The sequence below is a fragment of the Diplodia seriata genome (genome assembly GCF_021436955.1).
Source record: "Diplodia seriata strain FDS-637 chromosome Unknown scaffold_3, whole genome shotgun sequence".
NCBI lineage: Eukaryota > Fungi > Ascomycota > Dothideomycetes > Botryosphaeriales > Botryosphaeriaceae > Diplodia > Diplodia seriata.
Window position 1 is genome coordinate 1689330 of NW_027117310.1, and position 23782 is coordinate 1713111.

Here is a 23782-nt window from a genome sequence, read left to right on the forward strand (position 1 = left end):
GCCCGCAGGAACATAGACTTCAATTGCAGCAGTGACAGTTCCACCGATAGACGTAGCCACCGTCCTTGTGAGTAAAGTGTTGCCGCTGGTATAGGTAAAGGTTGGGAGACTGACCGGAGCCTGGGCGGAAGAGGCCGCTGCACCGGACGTCGGCTCGAAAACCACAACCTGAGTGAACGGACTGGGATCGAAGGGAGACACACTCGACTGGGTGACACCGACAATGGTAGTCGTAAACGGCAAGTTTCCACTCGTGGAGGTGATGGTTGGGAGACTGGGCCCGGGGGCGCTTGGAAGACCCGACGTTGGTTGGAAGATGACAACCTGGGTTAATGGGTTTTCAGGACTGCCGCCAACGATGGTGGACGTGAATAGCAAGCTTCCGCTTGTCGAAGTGACAGTCGGGAGGCTGGTACCGGGAGCGCCGGGAAGGCCCGACGTCGGTTGGAAAACAACAACCTGGGTAAACGGGTTTCCAGGACTGCCGCCAACAACAGTGGACGTGAATGGCAAGCTTCCGCTCGTCGAAGTGACAGTTGGGAGGCTCGTCCCAGGAGCGCTTGGAAGACCAGATGTCGGCTGGAAGACCACAACTTGGGTGAAGGGGATGCCAGGGCCTCCAGGAAGCCCGGCGGTGCCAACGACGGTGGATGTGAACGGCACGCTGCCGCTTGTAGAAGTGACGGTTGGGAGGTTGGTTCCGGGAGCGCTTGGAAGACCAGATGTTGGTTGGAAGACCACAATTTGGGTGAACGGAATGCCAGGGCCGCCACCAGGAAGCCCGACCGTGCCAACGACAGTGGATGTAAACGGCACGCTGCCGCTCGTAGAAGTGACGGTTGGCAGGCTGACGACCCCAGAAGCGCTTGGTAGACCAGATGTTGGTTGGAAAACAACGACCTGAGTGAAAGGGGCACTGGGACCGCCAGGAGGCCCAGTGTTACCAACCATGGTGGTTGTGAACGGCAAGCTTCCACTCGTAGAAGTGACGGTTGGAACGTTGGGCCCGCTCGGGAGTCCAGAGGTCGGCACAAATACAACCAGTTGAGTGAATGGGACAGGTACGCCGAGTATAGAAGAGACTCCAGCGAACGTGCTCGTAAATAACACGCTTCCACTTGTGGAAGTAACGGCAGGTAGGTTTGGTCCATTTGGAATGCCCGAAGTCGGTTGGAAAACCACAACCTGAGTGAACGGGACAGGTACGCCGAGTATAGAAGAAGTTCCCACGACCGTGCTCGTAAATGACACGCTTCCGCTCGTGGAAGTAACGGCAGGAAGGGTTGGCCCACTTGGAATGCTCGAGGTCGGTTGGAAAACCACAACCTGAGTGAACGGGACAGGTACGCCGAGTATAGATGACGTGCCAACAACAGTGGAAGTAAGCGAGACGCTGCCGCTCGTGGAAGTGACGGTCGGAATGTTTGCCCCACTTAAGATTCCAGAGGTCGGTACGAAGACAATAACCTGAGTAGTTGGACGACTGGGTATCCCCAGAACAGCAGGAGGTATGCTAACGACCGTGGTTGTAAACGGTACGCTGCCGCTCGTGGATGTGATAGTTGAGAGGCTAACTGCAGGGCCGCTTGGGAGGCCAGAGGTCGGCTGGAAAACTATGACTTGGGTAAAAGGCGTAGGAATCCCGTCAGGACCCAGAGAGCTGGCAAGAGTTGTGGTGAAAGAAATGCTACCGCTCGTGGACGTAACAGTTGGAATGCTGGTCGCTGGGCTACTGGGTTGGAAGACCACTACCTGAGTGAAAGGCGTGGGAAGTCCGTTAGGACCCATCAAACTGCTAAGGGTCGTCGTGAAAAGGACACTACCGCTTGTGGACGTAACAGTTGGAATGATGGCCGCTGGGCTAGTAGGTTGGAAGACCACTACTTGGGTGAAAGGCGTAGGAAGCCCGTTAGGACCCACAGAACTGCCTAGGGTTGTGGTGAAAAGGACGCTACCGCTCGTAGACGTGATGGTTGGAACGTTGGCCGCTGGGCTAGTGGGTTGAAAGACGACGACCTGAGTGAAGGGAGCAGCAAGTCCGTTGGACTGAGTGACGCCAACGACGGTGGTAGTGAACGAAACGCTACCGCTTGTAGATGTGACGGTTGGGATACTGGCCGTTGGGATTGCGGTGGGTTGGAAAACCACAACCTGAGTGTAAGGAGAAACACCACCAGGCCCAGTAGAGGCTGAAATAACCGTTGTGGTGAACGAAATGCTACCGCTCATAGATGTAACGGTTGGTATACTAACCGCTGGGCCAGATGTTGGCTGGAAGACAACCACCTGTGTGTAAGGAACAATACCAGTAGGACCCGTAGAGGCGGCAACGACCGTTGTAGTGAACGGAACACTACCGCTCGTGGAAGTGATGGTCGGGATACCGGCGGCTGCGCCAACCGTTGGCTGGAAAACCACGACCTGAGTAAAAATCGTAGGGACCCTGTCAGGACCCAGGGAGGCTCCAACTACCGTTGTGGTGAATGGAACGCTGCCGCTCGTGGAGGTGACGGTTGGGATGCTAGCCGCAGAAGGGCTCGGAATTCCAGAGCTTGTAAGGGCAGAGGTCGGTTGGATGACAACAATCTGAGTGAAAGGCAGAGGAACACCACCAGGACCCATAGAGGTTCCAAGAGCCGTTGTGGTGAGAACAATGCCGCCACTCGTGGAAGTGATCGTTGGCAGGCTGGTAGGCAAGCTCAGAGCAGCGGATGTCGGTTGGAAAACAACAAGCTGAGTATAAGGAACGACAACTCCACCAGCAAGCGTAGCGGATACAAGGGCCGTTGAAGTGAAAAGAACACTACCACTTGTGGAGGTTATCATTGGCAGGTTGGTAGGGAGGCTCGGAGCAGCGGACGTCGGCTGGAAGACGACAACCTGAGTATAAGGAACGACCACACCACCAGGAAGCGTAGCAGACACAAGGGCAGTTGAAGTGAAAAGAACACTACCACTTGTGGAGGTTATCGTTGGCAGGCTAGCGGGAGGGTTCAGTACGGCGGAGGTCGGTTGGAAGACGACAACCTGCGTAATGGGTGTAGCAATTCCGTTGGCGCCTACAGAGCTCCCGAGAGCAGTCGTAGTGAAAGGAATGTTCCCACTTGTAGAAGTAACCGTGGGTAAGCCAGCAGGTGTCGGTTGGAAGACGACAACCTGCGTAAAGGGCGAAGCTATGCCATCTAGACCCACCGAACTCCCAAGAGCAGTCGTAGTGAAAAGAACGTTCCCGCTCGTAGAAGTAATCGTTCGTAGACCAGCAGACGTCGGTTGAAATACAACGACTTGGGTAAAAGGCGTAGGAATGCCATTAGGACCCATAGAGCTTGCAAGTGCCGTTGTAGTAAAAGATACACTGCCGCTTATGGAGGTGACCGTCGGTGAATTAGCAGACGTCGGCTGGAAAACAACAACCTGGGTGTAAGACGTGGGGACCCCGTTGGGGCCCACGGAGCTTGCGAGGGTAGTTGTAGTAAATAGGATGTTGCCACTTGTAGAGGTAACCGTCGGCAAGCTAACAGGGGCAGACGTCGGGACGAACACAACAACCCGGGTGTATGGCGTGACAACTCCGTTAGGGCCGATGGAACTTCCAGGAGCTGTTGTGGTGAAAAGAATGCTGCCACTTGTAGAGGTGACCGTCGGTAGGTTGACAGGGTTGGACGTCGGAACGAACACAACAACCTGGGTGTATAGCGTGGCAACTCCGTTAGGGCCGATGGAACTTGCAGGAGCCGTTGTGGTGAAGAGAACGTTGCCACTCGTAGAGGTGACCGTTGGTAGGCTGGCGGGGACAGACGTCGGAACGAATACAACAGCCTGAGTGTAAGGCGTAGGAATCCCGTCGGGGCCCACCGAGCTTGCAAGAGCGGTTGTAGTGAAAGCAACGTTGCCACTGGTAGAGAAAACAGTCGGTAGACCGGCAGGACCGGACGTTGGAACGAACACCACGACTTCTGAGTACACTGAAGAAGGAGCGCCGGGAAGCAGAGGTGGTACAGTGACGAGAGATGTCGTGGTGTAAGGGACGCTTCCACTCGTAGACGTGACCGTCGGCAAACCGAGAGCGCCCAGAGTCGGAACAACAACAACGACAGCTGAGATTACCGAAGGCGGAGCGCCAGGAATGAGAGCTGGTATTGTAACGGCAGACGTTGTGGTGAACGGAACGCTCCCGCTCGTAGAAGTGAGGGTTGGCAGGCTGCCGGGGCCGGAGTTCGGAACGAACACGACAACTTCTGAGATCAGCGAAGGAGGAGCGCCGAGAATAGAACCCGGTACAGCCACGGCAGTAGTTGTGGTGAACAAAACGTTTCCGCTCGTAGAAGTGACGGTTGGAAGGTTCACAGGCGCCGTGGGCACGTAGACAATGATCGCACTGAACGGCAAGCCCGTAACAGAACCAACTGAGTTAGTTGGTAGTATGGTGCCGGTAGCCGTAGAGCGGACGCTGCCAAAAGTCGAGGTAATGGTTGGAATGATGCTCGCCGGGGCCGAGTTTGGCACGCCAGCTGACGTGGGTACGAAAACGATGATCGCGTTAGGGTCCAAGGTCAGTCCACCAGCACCATCGGTGATTGTAGCGGGTCCAGTCGTGGTGTAAAGAACATTGCCCAAGGTTGAGGTGACAGTGCGAAGGTTGTTCGTGGGGGCCGAACTCAGCGCGTTGGCCGAAGTAGGTACAAAAACGATGACCCCGGTAGTTACCGCACCCAAGTTCCCTAGCGCATCAGTGGGTGTAAGTAATCCAGTCGTCGTGTAAGGGATATTGCCCGAGGTAGATGTAATGGTAGGAAGGCTGTTCGCGGGGGCCGAGCTCAGCGCGTTAGCTGAAGTAGGTACGAAAACGATGACCCCGGTAGTTGGGGCACCCGGGTTTCCTAGCGCATCAGTGGGTGTAAATAGCCCAGTTGTCGTGTAGGGAACATTGCCCGAAGTTGAGGTGACAGTGGAAAGGATCCTTGGCACACTGGCTGACGTGGGGACGAAAACAATGACCGCACTGGACGGTGGAGCCACAACATTTCCTGCCGCATCAGTGGGTGTAAACAGCCCGGTCGTCGTGTATGGAACAATGCCCGAAGTTGTAGTGATGGTGGGAAGGGCCCCGGGCGCGGCAGCTGAAGTTGGAACGAAAACAAAGACAGCGCTGGATGGTGCACCTGGATTGCCTAGTGTGTCTGTTGGCGCAAACAGGCTGGTTGTGGTGTAAGCAACATTGCCAGAGGTGGTGGTGATTGTCGGAAGGGTCCCTGGCGCGGCGGCTGTAGTTGGGACGAACACAATGACCGCGCTATATGGTGTATCTGGATTTCCCAGCGCATTGGTGGGCGTAAAGAGCCCAGTCGTGGTGTAAGGAACAGTACCCGAGGTTGTTGTGACGGTGAGGAGGGTCGAAGATACTCCAGCCAGATTGGTAGGCAGGCGGGACGGGATGATCACACCACCTCGTGTGGTAGAGCCTCCAAGTGCCGAGGCGGGGTTCAAGACTATCACTGCGGAACCAGAGAACAACGCACCATTGGCCTCGAACTGGGTCACGGCCGTAGTTGTGTACGCTATGGACCCGGGGTAAGTTGTGGTGATTGTGGGTAAACTTGCCGCACCTGTAGCAGGGTTGAAAATGACGACCGCAGAACCGGAGTACGGCAGGCCACCACTTCCAACGAATTGAGTTACGGCAGTTGTTGTGTACGCTGTGGACCCTGGGTAAGTTGTGGTGATCGTGGGCAAACCTGCCGCACCTGTAGCAGGGTTGAAAATGACGACCGCAGAACCGGAGTATGGCAGGCCACCACTTCCAAGGAGCTGGGTTACAGCAGTTGTTGTGTACGGTATGGGGCCTGGGTAAGTCGTGGTGACCGTGGGCAAAGTTGCAGCACCTGTAGCAGGGTTGAAAATGACAACTGCAGATCCGGAGTACGGCACCCCGCCACTTCCCACAATCTGAGTTACAGCTGTAGTTGTATATAGCACAGACCCTGGGTAAGTCGTAGTAATCGTTGGCAAATTTGACACGCCCTGTACCAAAGTGGCAGGGTTAAAGATGACGACGGCAGAACCGGAGTACGGTGCGCCTCCGCTGCTGACGAATTGGGTCACAGCCGTAGTTGTATATGGCACAGGGCCCGGGTAAGTCGTAGTGATCGTTGGCAGGCCTGTAGCACCGGCAGCCGAAGTCGCAGGGTTGAAGATGACGACTGCGGAGCCGGTGACTAGAAGACCATTGCTACCGGTAAACTGAGTCACTCCCGTCGTTGTATACGGTACAGTTCCTGGGTAAGTCGTGGAGATTGTTGGTAGACTGACAGCACCGAGGGCGGAAGTGGCAGGATTTAACGCAATCACAGCAGTGCCCAGGGTTGGAAGACCGTTGGTACCAGTGAACAGGGTCACTGCTGTTGTTGTGTACGGCACAGATCCTCCATAAGTCGTGCTAATCGTTGGCAGGTTCGTAGCGCTAGGGGCGGGAGTGGCAGGATTGTACGCAACCACAGCAGTCCCCAGGGTTGGGAGACCGTTGGTACCGGTGAACAGGGTCACTCCCGTTGTTGTGTACGGCACAGATCCTCCATAAGTCGTGCTAATCGTTGGCAGATTTGTAGCGCTAGGGGCGGAAGCTGCAGGATTGTACGCAATCACAGCAGTCCCCAAGGTCGGGAGACCGTTGCTAGCAGTAAACAGGGTCACTGCTGTCGTTGTGTATGGCACAGACCCGTCATACGTCTCGGTAAACGTTGGGAAGACGAAGAGGGAACGAGGGTTGCCAATCAGTACAACTGAACCCCTCGTGGGAACACCGTTCGCGCCGACGAAGCTGGTCAAAACTGTGGTTGTGTACGGGACCGAGCCAGTGTAATCAGTGGTAATAGTTGTCAAGGCTGAGCTGCTGCGAGGGTTAACAACGATTACTGCGGAACCAGACGAAGGGGAACCATTCGACCCAATGAAGTTGGTCACGGCCGTAGTGGTGTACGCGACCGGTCCGGGGTAGTCCGTAGTGATCGTGGGCAAGGCCGAGCCCGTGCGAGGGTTAACAACGATTACTGCGGAGCCCGATGAAGGGGAACCATTCGACCCCATAAAGTTGGTCACGGCCGTAGTGGTGTACGCCACCGGTCCAGGGTAGTCGGTAGTGATCGTGGGCAAGGCTAAAGCAGTACGAGGAGTAGCAACAATCACAGCAGAACCAGATGAAGGAACACCATTCGACCCAATGAAGTTGGTTACGGCCGTGGTGGTGAAGGCGGTAGGACCGGGGTAGTCGGTGATAATTGTGGGCAAGACCAAAGCCGTACGAGGATTAACAATAATCACAGCAGAACCAGACGAAGAAACACCGTTTGCGCCGATGAAGTTGGTCATGGCCGTAGTAGTGTAAGTAACGGGGCCAGGATAGTCGGTGGTGATTGTGGGCAAGGCCAAAGCCGTACGAGGATTTGCAACAATCACAGCAGATCCAGATGAAGGAACACCGTTTGCGCCGATGAAGTTAGTTACGGCCGTGGTAGTGTAAGCAACAGGGCCGGGGTAGTCGGTGGTGATCGTTGGCAAGGTCACGCCGCTGGAAGCCGCGATCCCGGTTGTGGGTTGGAAAACAATGACTGCGGAACCAGAAGAGGGCACACCATTCGTACCAACGAAGTTCGTAATCGCCGTGGTAGTGTAAGCAACAGGGCCGGGGTAGTCAGTAGTGATCGTTGGCAGGGACACGCCGCTAGAGGCCGCGATTCCGGTTGTGGGTTGGAAAACGATGACAGCGGAGCCAGAAGAGGGCACGCCATTCGCACCAATAAAGTTCGTAATCGCCGTAGTAGTGTATGGGATCGAGCCGGCGAAGTTGGTGATGATGGTGGGCAAAGACACCCCACCAGAGGTTGCGCTTTCCGGATCAAAGACAATGACCGCGGAACCAGAAGAGATCATGCCATTAATACCGACGAAACTCGTAACTGCCGTAGTAGTATACGGAATTGAGCCGGCGTAGTGTGTGGTGATTGTGGGCAAAGGCACACCACCAGAGGTTGCGCTTTCTGGATCAAATACAATGACCGCGGAACCAGAAGAGGTCACGCCATTAACACCGATGAAGCTTGTAATTGCCGTAGTAGTATACGGAATTGACCCAGCATAGTATGTGGTGATGGTGGGCAACGGCACCCCGCCAGAGGCTGAATTTGCGGGATTAAACACAATGACCGCGGAACCAGACGTGGCTACGCCATTCGTGCCGACGAAGTTTGTAATTGCCGTAGTTGTGTAAGGGATTGCGCCGGCGTAACTGGCGGTGATGGTGGGCAAAGATGTGCCGCTTCCGAGAACCGCGCTTGCGGGGTTGAAGACAATAACCGCAGGACCAGACGAGGCCACGCCATTTGTACCGACGAAGTTCGTAGTTGCCGTAGTTGTGTAAGGGATTGAGCCGGCGTAAGTGGTGGTGATGGTGGGCAAAGATGTGCCGCTTCCGGGAACCGCGCTTGCGGGGTTGAAGACAAAGACCGCAGGACCAGATGATGACAATCCATTTGCCACGAAGTTCGTGGTTGCCGTGATGGTGTAAGGAACCGATCCGGGATAGACGGTGGTGATCGTGGGCAAGAGTGTGCTCCTTCCAGAAGCCAGGGTTGCAGGGCTGAAGATAATGACCGCAGAACCAGAGGAAGGTAATCCATTTGCCACAAAGTTAGTGATTGCCGTGGTGGTGTAAGGAACGGCACCGGAGTAAGTCGCCGTAATAGTTGGCAAGGTTGCAGCTGAAGCAGCTGTTTCCGGATCGAATATGATGACCGCAGGACCAGATGTGGGTATTCCATTCGTTACGAAATTGGTCATCGCGGTGGTGGTGTACGGAATGGGACCCGAATAAGTCCTTGTGAAGGTTGGCAAAGCTACACTTGAAGCCGCAGTTGCGGGATTGAAGATGATGATCGCGGGACCGGATGTGGGCAGCCCATTCGTTACAAAGTTCGTGACTGCGGTGGCTGTGAAGGGAACGGACCCTGAATAAGTCGTCGTGAAGGTTGGCAGATTAACAGATGCTCCCAACGAGAGAGCAACGCCGAGCGAGATGCCTGCACCAGACGCCGAGGTACTGAGCAGGCCATTAGATAAAAAAGACACTGACCCTGAAGGGACACCAGAGCTTAGGCCTGCCGCGGACGACCCCGACAGGCCACTACCTAAAAAAGTACTCAAGCCGGATACAACAGCGGAAGACGATGAGGCACCCGCTAATCTGGTATTCGGAAGACCTATTATGGCGCCACGACTGGTTGATGAACTGGAAGACGACGAAATGCCCGCGAGTCTGGTGTTTCCTGGAATAACAACTACACCACGTGATGAAGAAGTCGTAGTCTGGATGCCCGCCAGATTCGCATTACCGAGAGGGACGGTTCCATTGCCGGCGCTCGTCGTCGTCGGTGCGGTCCCGTTAGTTGATGCACCGCTTTCCGTTGGTAAGGTTGTTGAATTATTCGTGGATGAAGTGCCCAAATCCGACGTCGGCGAGGTCGCGTTAGTTGATGCGGCGGTGTCCGTTGGCAAGGTTGTTGAATTAGACGCTGATGGGGTGCCCAAATCCGACGTCGGCGAGGTTGCGTTAGTTGATGCCGCGGTGTCCGTTGGCAAGGTTGTTGAATTAGTCGCGGATGAAGTGCCCAAATCCGACGTCGGCGAGGTCGCGTTAGTTGATGCGGCGGTGTCCGTTGGCAAGGTTGTTGAATTAGACGCTGATGGGGTGCCCAAATCCGACGTCGGCGAGGTCGCGTTAGTTGATGCGGCGGTGTCCGTTGGCAAGGTTGTTGAATTAGACGCTGATGGAGTGCCGAAATCCGAGGCCGGTGAGGTCGAATTAGCTAAGGCGGTGCTACCCGTTGGACCAGCCGTAGATGGAGAGCCGGTATCAGTCATCGATACGGTAGAATTAGCTGAGACAATATCAGTCGGACCAGTCGTGGACGGAGAGCCGGTATTCGGCGTCGATACAGTAGTATTAAGTGGGGCAGTATCCGTCGGTATGGTTGAGTTGGTCGCGGGCGAGGAGAGAGGAGCACTGGTTCCAGAGCTAGCCGCCGTTGATGGCACAAAAACGACAACGGCAGTGAACGGCGAGCCAGTGGCATTACCCGCTGCGTCCGTAGCCGTGACAACGGTTGTCGCGGTGGTTGTAACGTCTCCGGATGTCACAGTAGTGGTGGGAAAGCTCACCGACGAAGTGTTCGATGGGGAGGACAGAGTGTCAGTGGCAGAAAGGGATGCCGACGGACTACTTTCCGTAGTAGGCAAGGCGGCGGTGACCGAAGAATTAGAGGGGACCAGCGTGTCAGAAGGCAGGACGGAGGCGGTCGAAGAATTAGAGGGGACCAACGTGTCAGAAGGCAGGACAGAGGCGGTCGAAGAATTAGAGGGAACCAACGTGTCAGAAGGCAGGACGGAGGCGGTCGAAGAATTGGAGGGGACCAGCGTGTCAATACCGGAAACGGACGCCGACGAAACGCTTTCCGGAGTAGGCAAGACGGACGTGATCGAAGAATTAGAGGGGACCAGCGTGTTAACGGGAACACTCGCGCTGCTGGAAGGCAGGCTAGTTTCCGTGGGCACGCTAGAGACATCGGTCGTCGATGGCAGTGGACTCGTGCTGCTGCTCGTGCCCGTTGTGGTGGTGCTCCCCAAAGAGAAAGAGGCGTTGGCAGTTTCGGGCACCTCAACAAGCAGGTTACCCAAGCTACTGCCAGGCAGGGGCTGCAGTGTCACGATCTGCGTCGTAGAGTCCCCATAGGTAGCCGTGTATGTGGTGGCTGTATCAATCGGTCCGGTAAAGCTCGACGTTGCCAGATCAAGGCTGACTTCCGTGGGGTCACCAGTCGTCACCCCATCTGGGCCAGTGACAACTGGGGTTATCGCCAAAGTGTTGGGCGCAGAACCGCCTTGGTATAAGCGAGGACTGGAAGATACCGAAGCTGACGTCGAAGCAGGCGCAGATGAAGATACTGTGGGAATGGCAGCCGCCGAAGCCGGCACATTGACAAGCGGCGTAGCCAGGGTATCGTCGCCCCCAGGGAGAATTGTGACCGTCTCGGTAGTGGTTCCGGGGTAAGTACCGGTCAGGGTGGTTGAGACAAACCCGCCTGTGAAACTAGTTGTCGCGGGATCGAGGCTGAACGTCGTGGGCTCGCCAGTTGTCACGACACCATCGGTGCCGGTAGTGGTGGGTGTGACCGTTACAACCTCTGGTGTGGAGCCACCCAGATACGGACGTGCTATTCTGATGCCTCCTGAAGGAGCAGTCGTTATCGTCGCCGAGTTTGTAGTTGTTGAGGGCCCTTCGGTGGTTGTCGGGGGTTGCGTGGAGGATGACTGGTACTCTGTTGCGGGAACCTCCACGAATACCGTGCCGAGGGTGTCAGTGCCAGTCGGATGCAGAACGAGGGTCACGGTGTCGCTGCCAGGATAGGTGGCAGTTAAGGTGAAGCTCGGATCTACGTTTCCAGTGAACGAGGCAGTCGCCGGGTCGATGGAAATAACCGTGGGGTCCAATGTTACAACCTCACCGTTAGCGAGAGTAGTGACCGGCATCGCCGTGAGGGAAGCTGTCGTTGTGTCTCCATCGTACGGCCGGCCTGAGGGTGCAGAGGCAGAGGTAGTTGAAGGCGCCGCAGTAGTGGAAGGCACCTCCACCAAGAGCGTGCCGACGGTGCCGCCGCTCGTGGGCTGTAGCGTAAGGAGCACGACAATGGAACCTGGGTAGAAAGCCGAGAACGTGGTGACCGGATCTATCGGGCCCGAGAAAGACGAGGTCGCCGGGTCCAAGCTGATGGTGGTCCCGTCACCAACGGCATTGCCGTTAATAAAGGGTGTGGCCGTCACCGTTCCGGTGGTTGTGTCGCCCTGGTACTGGCGGCCACTGAGAGCTGTGGAATCAGTTGCTGTTGGTGCAGAGGTTGAGCTGGCGAGGGCAGAGCGAGGAATCTCTACGAGGTAGGTTCCGTATGTACCGGTGGCGTCAGGAAGGAGCCCGAGTGTCTTTACGTCCGTCCCATCGTAGAGCGCGGTCAGCGTGGTCGAAGGATCGTAGGGGCCAGTGAAGCTGTCACCCGCAGTGTACGGATCGAGCTCAATCGTGGTGGGATAATCGGTCGCACCATTGGGGTATGCCGTAACGGTTCCAGTAGTCGAATCACCAACGTACAGCCTACGGGGAATGCCTGCGAGGGTGGTGGGCGAGGCGGTGATGCTCGGAGATGCAGTATCGGACGGGGTGAAGGTTGGGGTCTCGACCAACACTGTTGCATCAGTGGCAGACCCGACAGGCAGCAGTGTCAGCGTTCTCGTGGTTGTGCCGGCATAGGGCGCGGTGTACGTGACTGATGGATCAGCAGTTCCGGTGAATTCAGGCCCGTTGTACGGAGTCAGAGGGAAAACCGTCGGATCCGCACCGAGAGCAGAAGAACCCGTAACAGTATCAGTTGTGCTATCACCAAGATACGGCCGAACCACAGGCGTGGACTCTGGCGCAGCAGTTATCGAGGAAACGTCCGTTGACACCGTTTCAGTCGTGGAGGTTTCGGTAGTCATGCTGAATTCGCTGGAGGTGGTAGACTCCGTGGTAGACTCCGTAGTAGCCTCAGTGGTAGACTCCGTAGTAGACTCCGTGGTCGATTCCATGGTTGATTCCGTGGTTGAGTTGTCATCATCGTCGGTGAAAGGCTCCTCTACAACGACAGTGACGGTCTGGTCTCCCGTACTGGCGGGGCCATTTGGCGTGATTGTGTACGTAGAAGTAGTTGAGTCAGAGTAGCCGATGGTGGTTGTGACAGTGTCGGTTGTATACGTGCACGGAGAAGCAGTGACAAATGTGCCAGTTGGGCTGGCCGGATCAGTAGGGGGAACCGTATACTGAGTCGTCGTAGTTCCCTGGCAGGAAAGGGTAAACGTGGTTTGCCCGCCGACTGGGCCGGTGTAACCTGTTTCTGTTCCCGGCGTCAAGTAGTACGTTGTGTAATCATCGCTGCTTGATGCAGATGCTCCAGCCAGAGCAGAGGCCAAGCGGGTCGGAACGACCGGACCAGACCCTGTGGCGGTTGTGGTAGAGCCTCGGTTGGCACCCACCAGTGAGCCGCTCGAGTAGACCAAGGTCAAGGTATCGGTACCAGTATAGTACGGGACGATGCGGGTATTCGCGCCAGTTACGACGGTTGAAAGGAAAGTCGGAGTCTCGACAACGAGAGAGCCGGTGGCGGAGGGGTCGCTGAGATCCGTCGGGAAAACGGTCAAGGTAGTGCGCTGTGAGCCGCCATATGGAATAGTTATAGGCGTTTCCGTGTTGATGGGGCCGGTGAAGGTGGACACAGTTGCTGGCGTCAGTGTTAGAAGGGCTTGAGAACCGCTGATTGTCGTCGAAACCAGCAGGACAGATGTGCCAGTGAGGTATGCAAGATTGGTTTCCACAGTAGTCGAAGGCGAAGTTGTGGTAATGCCAGCAGATGACGTTGTGTCAACCGTAGAAGTATCGGAGACTGTTGGAGTGCTGTCTGTGCTCGGGCTCGACTCGGTCGCTGTCTGGATGATGATAGTTCCTTCGGTTTGGGTACCAGTGGGGACAATGGTGTACACTGTCGCGGTTGGACCTCCAATCGTGTATGTGTTAATCGGATCAGTTGGACCATCATACGGCGTTGTTGTCGGAGTTAGAGTAAAAGTGAATGTGGCACCGTTCAACGTAGCTGAAACGAAGGTGGTCGAGGTGCCGCTGACGTAAGGTACAGCGTTGTCCGTGGGAGAGGGAACACCAGTGATAGAGGAAGGCGCGCTTGATGAGGTGGTGTCAGAAGGGGAGGCTGTAGGAGTCTCGACGACAATTGTGCCACTAGTCTCGTCGGCAACGGGAAGCAGGGTCAAGGTGTTGACGACCGGACCGTCATAGCCGATAGTCGGTGTGTATGTCGCATACGGACCATTGAAGTCTGTTTGAACTGGTGTGATGTAAACCGGGGTCGGGGTACCGTTGATGGTGGGCGTTATGGTCTCAAGGGCATTACCACCAATGTAACCCTGAGTCCTCACAGTGGAAGTAATCGGGGGGCCGATTTCAGTAGTGCTCGACTCGGTATTGATCGCCTCGGTAGTTTGAGAAGGAGGCTCTGTGGTTTGAGAAGGAGGCTCAGAAGTTTGTGAAGGAGGCTCAGAAGTTTGAGAAGGAGGCTCAGAAGTTTGAGAAGGAGGCTCAGAAGTTTGAGAAGGAGGCTCAGCAGTTTGAGAAGGAGGCTCAGCAGTTTGAGATGCTGGCGAGGCGGTCTGAGAGATGGACTCGGTAGGCGGAGAAGCTGTCTGAGTGGTGGAACCATAAACAGGTGTAAGGATAGCCACCTCGCCGAATGACTCCGTGCCTTCAGGGACGATTGTTATTGTCGCAGTCGAGTCTCCTGTCCAGGGTGCTGTCAAGGTCATACTGGGATCAACGGGGCCGTGGTATTGCGTAGCAGCGGGCGTCAAAAACACACCCTGGCTGGCTGTGGAACCGCTGATGGCAGGGGTGACGTAGAGCGATCCGCTCACTCCAGTTCCGACGTAGCCGCGCGTGATGCCACCCGCGGAAGACTCCGTCGTACTTGCCGTGTTTGGAAACGGAGTTTCAACCACGACAGTACCTTGTTCACCGTCCATCGTCGGAGCCAACGTGACAGTCCGAGTAGTGCTGCCATCGTAGCCAACAGTCAAGGTGTCGGGGCCAACACCGTTAGTGAACAGCGAGGCGGATTCGGTAGGCAGCGGGATGACGAGCAGTGTCCTGGGCCTGCCGTTGATGGTGGCTGTCAGAGTCTGGGTGGTAGAACAACCGATGCAGTACTGCGTGATGATGGCGTTCGGATCCGCAGAAGTTGTGGATGGCGGCTCTGTGATGGAAGCTGGCACACTGAAAGTGGTATTGCTTGTCGTCGAAGTATTCTCGAGCGAAGACGAACCCGTCTCAGAGGCCGAAGGGCCCCCAGTGAAAGCCGTTGGTGTCTCAATCACCAATGTGCCGAGCCCAGAGGTCGCAGTCGGCAGGATAGTCAAAGTCCGAGTGGTAAACCCGTCGTATCCCACTGTGAAAACGTCCCGACCGAGTCCAGGGAAGTCGGAGGGCGTGGCCACGGGGAATATGACAATGGTTGTCAACGTGCCGCTATTCGTAGCCGTGATCGTAGCAACAGTCGAATCACCGACGTAAGGCGCAGTGCCGACAGCGTTGGGGTTAGGACCAGTGGAGACGCTTGAGATGCTTGGAGTTTCAGTGCTTGTGGTCTCGGAGCTTGTGATACCAGGGAGGGTTGTGGTCTCAGAGGTGCTCGGTGTGCTGCTTGAAGACGGGATACCGCTTAGACTGGTCGGGGTCTCCTCGACAACATATGCGACCTGAGGATCGCCTGGCCGAAGTAGAGTGATGGTGGTAGGCGTCGGACCATCATATCCGATGGTGTAGGTGGTTGACGCCATGCTCGCAGTGAAAACGGCGTCAGTAGCCGGGTAAATAACAAAGGTGACTGGCATACCACCCGGACCGTAAGGCAATACCACCGTGGTAGTATAGTCTCCAGCGAAATACGCCCAAGTGGAGGTCATACCATAGGGTCCAGTCAGGGATGATTCGGTTGAGGTGGTGCTGGTCAAAGTGGTGCTACTCGTCGATGGGAAGGTAGTGGTCGGTGTTGCCAAGACCAGAGTCGCCTCATCATCATTAGGGGCGCCTGCAAGCCTTGTGTTAAAGGCCGGTGCGAGGCCAGGACCAGAGCTGAATGCGGGTGCGGTAGTAGCGGCAAATTGAGTTGGCAGGACAGTGAAGAACGTCGACGTGGACCCATCCCAGCCTGCGGTATATATATCGGTGGCTGTTGGGCCATCGAACGCAGCAACGGTAGCGGGCACGAGGGCCACAGTGACCGTGTTCGTGCCAGAGGTGATAGTAAGCGTAGTTGTCACTGATCCAAGGTATGGTCGAGTGAGGATGGGCGCCGGAGGTGGGCCATTGGTCGGCACGCTGGTTGATTCGCCTGTGGAAGTAGTTATGGGTGGAGGGTATGGCCGCGTGGACTGACGAATATGTTAGTCACTGTCCTCAGCACGCGGAATACAGTCGGCTTGGAGAGGCGTGCGACAAAAGCCATCTTCACTAACTATGCCATCTTCCCAAGACTAGTGCGCATAGTGACTTCGGTAGGAAAGGACTTACCGAAGTGTCTGTTGGGATAGAACCGAAAGTAGAGCTTGGCAGCGTCGTGGTAGTTTGCGTAGGCCTGCCATATGTAATGGTACGGACAGTGGTCCTAGTGACGCCAGAGCCGGACCGGTTGATTGTGTACGTGTGGGTGCTCGTTTCGTAGTGCGTGGAAATGACAGTCACGACCGTGTCAATGTCCGTGGGGATGCGATCGGGGCCGACTACAAGGGTCGCGCCGGGCCCAACCGTGATTATGGTTGCCTCATCGAGGTGGGTGCTGATGGCAACGGGCTGCTCGTAGATGGTGGCGGCGACATCGTACTCGACGACACAGTCCGGGTCATGGCGATGGGGAACCGGGCGGCGGCCGCGGCCAAAGACGCCAGCGGAGGCCGATGGCAGCAAGAGGCCAGCCACCAGGCCGAGGCTGCGTAAAAACATGTCAATCTATCCACAAGAGTATTACTTACTATTCTCGTGATCTCGTCTAAATCGGGCGGAGAGGGGTGGTGGCAGTATTATCGTCACGACAGTCGTGGGACCGAAGCCTCCAAACAAACTCAAATGAACGAACGAACACGCAGAATGACTGACTGAACAGTGTAGCGAGAGTTGCTTGAGTGGAAAAGCGATGGTGGGTGAGAGTGTCTAGATAATATGTAGTCCTGGACCTGGGTGAAATGAGAAGCGCAAGAATGGGGCAAAACAGGGACGCTCCAGCCTGGCTTTCGCGCGCGCTCCGGCCGCCGCAAGGCAAGGGACCGCCGCTACGGCAGAACGTGGAGGATGTGGACGCTCTCCATAGATTGCCACGCCTGAGAAGGCCTGCGATTCGAGCGTTGGCCATGATCTGCTGGTGAAGTTGCCCTGAAAGGACCAGGAACGCGGGCTGCGCATGCCTCGGCCACAGCCCGAAGGAGCGTATGCTCCCAATCCTCGCCTTGCGCCATTTGTAATGATCGGTCGACTCGCAGTGTTGAGAGCGGATGTGCAGACCGATGGAGGCGCGGCGTCGATGTTGTGGGTGAGGCGGCGACCTTGGCGAGGCTTGGTCCCCACCTGCCTACTTCGCTCCCGCTGCCTTTTCGGGCCTAGCGCCGCAGCATCCTGTCTCTGACCCAAGGCGATCTGGGTGTAACAGAATCCGCTGCAACCACATGGCACTCTGCACAAGGCCAGTCCGATGCTTCACCTGAATTCTCGGCTTCGAGAAGCACCGGCAAAGCTTTCTGTTCAAGGCAACCTCTTCACGTACCACATGATGGTGCATGGCCTCTCAACCGCGGCCATGACTTCGGTCACGTACGCTTCTACGTAGATCCACCATGAACAGACCCAAGCTTTCACGCACTCGCCGGTGTGGGGTTTGCTTGATCCCAAAGGCCATATTATTCGGACATGCCTTCTTTCCCGAGAGACTATGGCTTCTGTCGCAGCATACTGTATGACTAGCCCTACGTGAACACTCATTATTTACACATTGATAGCAAATGGAAAGGTCCGCGCGGTGCGAGAATGCTTCTTCGTGCAGGATCTGAGGAATCCGCCCGCTGTGGAGGGGGCTCCTACCACTCAAGAGCTGCCGACTTTGCCGGTCTTCTCTTTGGTAAACTTTGCTTGGGATTCCCCCCAACACTACATTAAGATGATGGAATGCATCCTCTGATGTCGCAAAGTACAGGCACCGAGCTTCTCGGAAACACCCAGGTAGAGATTCGGGGGCTAAGTGGGGCGTCATCTGTGAAGTACATGTTCGGCTTCCTCATCCGATACTACGCGTGCATCATCTTTTCCATGGCGCCAAGAGCCATACTCGACAATGGTGTGCGCATTCTCGGAGAGCAGTGTTGATGCCTTTTGCAAGGGGTGGCATGGTACCCCTTGCCAAAGGATCTTTTTTCCACAAATTACGGGCGTTCCAGGCCACCCACTGTGGTACAAACACCCCTGCAAAGAAAAATATATGACTTACGGCTGATTTCCTTGACAAATTTATCGGTCTTCGAGCAAGCGGTCGAGCGTTCGGCTGCTCCTACTGGCAAATGTGAGTGGCGCTACATGTCGGAGGAGCACTCGTCGTCAGGTCGGAACTGTCTCATGCAAGGTGATCCCGCTCCGGATTGTGATGGCTGATGTAATGGCGAGCGACAGGTCGATACTCTTTCCAGAAAGCACGTTTGTGTGTGTGTGTGGCAATTCTATATGTTGAAATTTCCCCGCCACAGTTCTCAACTCGTCAAACCCTTCGGAATCAAAACAAATCATGTTCAGCACAACCAAGTAATTCTCCATTGCCTAATCTTCATCGGACACAGTCTAGCGTCGTAAGACGCATGGTAGCCCAATCTCTTGCGAGTTACAAGAGCATGATACTACAATCAAGCTTCAAGATCGAGTTCTGTAGAAAATCTGGTACGCGGGTGGAATAACCGGCTTTAAACCCAAGATACTTTAGAGCCAGCTCGTGCAAATCTGAGACTACTAGTACTTTATCTAAAATAAATATCTACACTTTTTGCAAAAGTATAAGTAAATCTCTGCGCATCTCAACAGCAAATCCTCGGATGATAATCATACGGATATATAGTGCATGCGTCACATTGTGTGCCAGCGATATTTGACGCTCTCCGACTAGTGGCCGAGTGTTCGTTGTAACGGCAATTAGCTAGAGGTTAGTTAAGATTACTGAAGACTGCCTCTACACTCAACAATGAAGTCATTTAACTTAAGCCTCGGAATTGGGTAGTAAAATTGGTCAGATGGAGCTCAATACTGAGTAGCTGTATAATTGCCCATCCTATGTTTTCGCGGCGTTAGTCCACGCCATGGTAAGTTTCGAGCAAGGATCTAACGCAAACTTTTTTCACAACCAAAATTTTCACGACGTAGATTCCAAATCAAAATTCGCATATTCACGACTCTGTAGCTCTCCTATCTTCGCTCTGTTATCTCTCAACCATTCGTTGTTATTGTTGTTGTATAGTCGCTTCTGGAGCGCACGGCCATTGACCTCAGAACGGTCCCTTCAATTCACTCCTATCACCGCCAGTCTTAGAAAAACTGGAAATGGAAGATGCACACGCGCATCCAGCCCATCAAGCAAATCAAACAGAAGTCTACCAATCTCAAAACCGGCCTGTCCGATACGCGGCTCAGCCGCAATCGTACCACCGAAACAACGCGACATCACATCACACACCTACTCAACCTTCAACTCCCCCTCCTCCACACCCAACCCCCACCTCACCCACACCCCTACCTTCGCCCGTATATCCATCTACATCGCCTTGGCCCTACTGTGCACGAGGTTCAACCTCCGCAACTTCTCCTCGTTACCCGCGTCAGTGAGCTGGCGCCGCAGCGGCGCCTTAGCCTTCCACCACAGCTCAAGCTCTTTGGCGAGCAAGTCTAGCGATGCGTATATAAGCTTGGCGGTGTCGAGCAGGTTGGCGAGGAGATCAAGCCTCTTCACTTCGGCGTCTGCGGCGTTGATCGTGGTGGTGGCGGCGGTCGTAGCAGCGGCGAAGGCTTCGGCTTCTGAGTGTGCTCTCTTGGCGGTGTCGCGAAAGGTGGTGAGCGTGGGCTGAAGGGGTGTCGGCTGCCGCGTTCATGTTAATTTATTTCCATACTCGTTGGCGAGCGATTTCGAGAGGACGAGAGGGATCGTTGGATGTGTGCGTGAGGGGTGGGAGAGCGAGAGGGAGGCCATACCCAGCGATCACGCTCCGAGATGGTGACAAGTTGGCAGAGTTGACACATTTTAGGCAGTTCTGAACGATTTGTAGATCGCGTTGTAGTGTTAGAGGGGTTGTGCAGATGCTGTTGAGCGGAGGTTGGAAAGATCAGAAAATAGAAGGGTCCCTTTAGCGGGCAACGTTGCGGGCAGTAATGATAAACGCTGGCGTGTGATAGAGGGACTTTTAGTAATAGCCAGCTGATCACACTTGCATTCCCGAAGACACGGTAATATAGGGAGCTGAAGCATCACATGGACGTCTTCTTTGCGTGATGCTTCAACTCCCCAAGGCAGCGCTTCCTGTGAATCCGATTGCGACATGGCGGATATTTCTCGTTTCTACACGACACTTCTCGACGAAGCGCGGCGTCTTCTAAGCCGTTCTACTAAAGCACATCAAAGAACATGCAAAGGAATCGTCAGACAGTCAGGCCTACATTTACCTCAAACAATGCTCCACAAAGGCTGGGGCAATTGCTTGCGCGTGGCGTTCCTGCGGCCGGCCCTTAACCTGTTCTCCTTGATGCCAATGTACGCTTCCCGCTTGGCGGGTGTGCCAGTGGTGACGGACCAGGTCTCGAGTCCATAATAAGCGGCAATGGAATGGACGAGCCATCGTCTGCAATAGGTCAGCGCGCGCGAAGGAGAGGGACAACGACATCACAATACTTACCCAAACGCGGCGCTGCGGTCGTTGGCCAAGCTGTCAAAGACCATCAGGTCCTTCCGCAGCTCTTCCTCCGCCGCACGCATATCGCTCATCTGGCCGTTGCGGCCGACAAAAACGATCTGTTCGTCCTCGGAGTCGGGGTCGATCAGGTCGTCCTGCTCATCCTTCCGCGCCTTATCCTCCCACTTCTCGACAAACTTGCGCACCTCTCGCTCGATGTCCTCCAGCATATTGCGCGCGGCACGCTTCTTCTTCAGCCTCTCGCGCACCTCCTTCAGCGCGTCCGCCGCCGCTTCCTCCTCCTTGCTCACAGCCGGCTTGACTCCCTTAGTGTTGCGCGCTGCGTTCCGCGCCGCCAGCTCCTTGTCCCAATACGAGGCAACGGCGTAGGGCACATAATGGAACTGGTACTGCGGGCGGACCTCCCAATCGCTAGGGAGCGGCGGCTGGGCGTGGGGGTTATTGAGGAGGCGGTCTGTGGCAGGACAAATAATCAACAATTGGGGCGCCCTTGGGGGCGCAGGCCAAGGCCAAGCAGCGCACGAGTTTGTGATCACGCACCATTCTCCCAGCGGCGACGCTGGCGGCTGCCCTCCTTTCCCTTCAGGAGGGCCTCGCGCCGCTTCAGGCTGTCGCGCCGAACAGGCTCGCGCCTACGCGTGTAGCCAGACCTCACTGCTTGAGCTGCCGTACTGTCGCCGTTCTCGCCGCTTTGTGCGCGCGGCTGCACATGGTCGTCCAGCGGGATGTCTAGGGTCACGGTCGCGCCGCGAGTGGCGGGAGGCGGCGCGGTGAGCGCGACTGGGGGCGTGATATGAATGGCGCCGAGGGCCTCCGACGCCTCCTCGGTCCAGGCCTCGATATCGATAGGCTCCTCGGGCACCGGCGGGTTTGAGACAGGAAGCCCGGCGGGAATCGTGGGGATGGCCATGATCAGAGGGGTTGCGATAAGGCAGTGGCGAGGCGATTGCGGGGAGATTGATCGCTGGCGAGCAGGCGCGTACGCAGGCTCAGGGCGGCGCGACGAAATCGATGACAGGCGAGCGCAGAGTATGGGGCCTGCAGTAGTGTGCGAACGATGGACTAGGGGTGACAGGTGTACAGTTAATGGAGGATGGGAGTCGTGCATTCAAGATAAGAACGGGCGCCAAGCCGGCACAGAGTCAAGCTGTCATCCATCGGAGCCGCACCACCGAATCTCCCCGCAAAACGTGCTCCAGGGGCGTCATCCTGTTGAGTCATCACCAGCCAGGGATCCACATCTTGCCCGATCGTCAACCACCGAACATGCCGTTGATTCACTTTCTTGCTGCACATGATCCGATGGAACACACGTCGAAAGCCGGACCTTTTCGGAAGCTGTCTTCAATTTCGCGTCTGAGTCCATGTCTCAGCTGCTCTGATGCATTCTGAGTCATTTGTTAGGATACAATCAAGAACTACCGCAGTCAATGGCCTCCTTTCAAGCTCCGTTCTCAAACGGCAGGCCGCTCTCCTGCCTGACAGCGCCGTAGATGCCAGCGACGTCGCCCTTTGCACCGCACGCCTTCTGCACGCCCTCGAGGTGCGAATCGATCACCTCGACAGCCCGTACCTTCGCACCTGACGACTCAGCTAAGCTCAGCGCGTGACGTGCATCCTTCCTTGCCAAATCGACCTGGAAGAGCGGCTGCAGAGATTGGAAAGTCAGCCCCACCCTCTGTAAGGGATCAAGTAAACTCACCTCCTCGCGCTTGTAGTAGTCACCTGAGCGCATCCTGTTGGAGTAGGCAGTGTAAGGACCGGGGAACATGGTCTCGATGAACTGGTGCAGGTTGTCGGTGCCCAGCCCGGACTTCTCAGCCAACGTGTGGCCAACAGACAGGGCCTCGATCATATTGAAGACGAACGTGTTGCCGATGACCTTGAGCAGCGTGGCCTTGCCGTGCGCCTGCCCGCTGAAATCGATAACGGACTTTCCCATCACGCCCGTCGTGTATGGTTTGACCTTCTCGGTCCAAGACGCCTCGCCCGCTAGCACGAAGATGAGCTGGCCCGCGTCCGCCATCGCTGGGGCGCCAAAGACTGATGAGAGTCAGCCAAACCTGGGAATTCGTAGCGCGAGGCCGCTTTGCTGGACGTGGCAGTAACAGAGGGGAAGCTGAAGCATCCATACGGGCGCAAATGTACAGCTAGAACTGTAGCCCAAAGCGTCCCGTCAAGAGCTTCAGCTGCCCCTGTCATACTGTAGCACCTATTGGGTGGATCGATATGGTGAACTCACCTGGACCGGCGACAAAACCGGCGCCCTTGGCCGAGATCCTCTTCGCGAGAGCATCACTGGTCTCGGGATGAACGGTGGAACAGTCGACGAACAGCTTTCCATTGACGTCTCCTTCAAGGGCAGAATCGATGGTCTCATTGATAGCCTTATCGTCGCCAACACAAGTAAAGATGATGTCAGCCTGCCTCACGGCATCCTGAACCGACGAGACGACGGTAGACTTGCCCGAGGGAAGTTTGGCCGAGAGGTCGTCGGCACGCTTCTTAGTGCGGTTGAATATGATGAGCGGCTTCGCGAGGTTGCCCTTCTCCACCAAGTTGGAGCACATGCCCTGCAGGCCATCGGTCAGATACGATCTGCAGACGTCCAATTGCGCGCTTACTCTGCCCATGTTGCCGAGGCCAATCCAAGCCAGCTGCGGAGCCATTTTGCGTGGTTTGTTGGTTGGGTATGATAATGCCTCAGTTCTCAAAAGTTGCCCAGTGAGCGATTTAGAAATTCGGGGGCCTTGGTGCAGCGTGAGGAGTCTTTATAGACCGCGACAACGGCACTTGCGGGCGGTGGATGACGTCTCACATGGGCTGCGGGGCTGATTAATTCGCACCGTGCTAATTCCGCCTTCTCCGCCAATTGCGCTTGGGAAATTTGAAGCGAAAGCACGAAGGTAGTTGCGGCAAATAATTCCACACGGACTGCACCTTCAGCCTCTCATGCCGTGTTGCGATAGTTTGCAGGCGTGGGCCCAGGCATTAACGCCTCGAATGTCAGGCAGCCAGCGCGGGGAATGAGCTCGAGCGGCTTGTTATCGATAGGGCGCGCCGCCCCCGGTGCCACGCGCTCGTAATTAAGTTGAGCGAGCTCTTCCTTTACTCACCCTTCACCACCACTACCAAAAGCTATGCCCAAGCTGCTGCT

General features: G+C 55.8%; 4 protein-coding genes across 4 annotated transcripts; all 4 read right to left on the reverse strand.

Moving 5' to 3' along the window:
- Positions 1-5171: 5171 nt before the first annotated feature.
- SLS55_003230 (uncharacterized protein) lies at positions 5172-16639 on the reverse strand (the record flags this gene model as incomplete). The annotated part of the gene is made up of 5 exons (XM_066774708.1): positions 5172-5197; positions 5520-8762; positions 11103-14141; positions 14649-16071; positions 16211-16639. 5 exons carry the CDS (start codon positions 16637-16639, stop codon positions 5172-5174), a joined length of 8160 nt encoding a protein of 2719 aa, XP_066634827.1.
- A 2836-nt stretch (positions 16640-19475) lies between these two features.
- SLS55_003231 (uncharacterized protein) lies at positions 19476-20148 on the reverse strand (the record flags this gene model as incomplete). Its single annotated transcript, XM_066774709.1, has 2 exons — positions 19476-19781; positions 20143-20148. The coding sequence occupies 2 exons, from the start codon at positions 20146-20148 to the stop codon at positions 19476-19478; spliced, it is 312 nt and encodes a 103-aa protein (XP_066634828.1).
- A 455-nt stretch (positions 20149-20603) lies between these two features.
- Positions 20604-21535, reverse strand: SLS55_003232 (uncharacterized protein; the record flags this gene model as incomplete). Its single annotated transcript, XM_066774710.1, has 2 exons — positions 20604-21079; positions 21166-21535. The coding sequence occupies 2 exons, from the start codon at positions 21533-21535 to the stop codon at positions 20604-20606; spliced, it is 846 nt and encodes a 281-aa protein (XP_066634829.1).
- A 531-nt stretch (positions 21536-22066) lies between these two features.
- On the reverse strand, positions 22067-23294 carry SLS55_003233 (uncharacterized protein; the record flags this gene model as incomplete). Its single annotated transcript, XM_066774711.1, has 3 exons — positions 22067-22668; positions 22868-23198; positions 23250-23294. 3 exons carry the CDS (start codon positions 23292-23294, stop codon positions 22067-22069), a joined length of 978 nt encoding a protein of 325 aa, XP_066634830.1.
- Between the last annotated feature and the right edge of the window lie 488 nt (positions 23295-23782).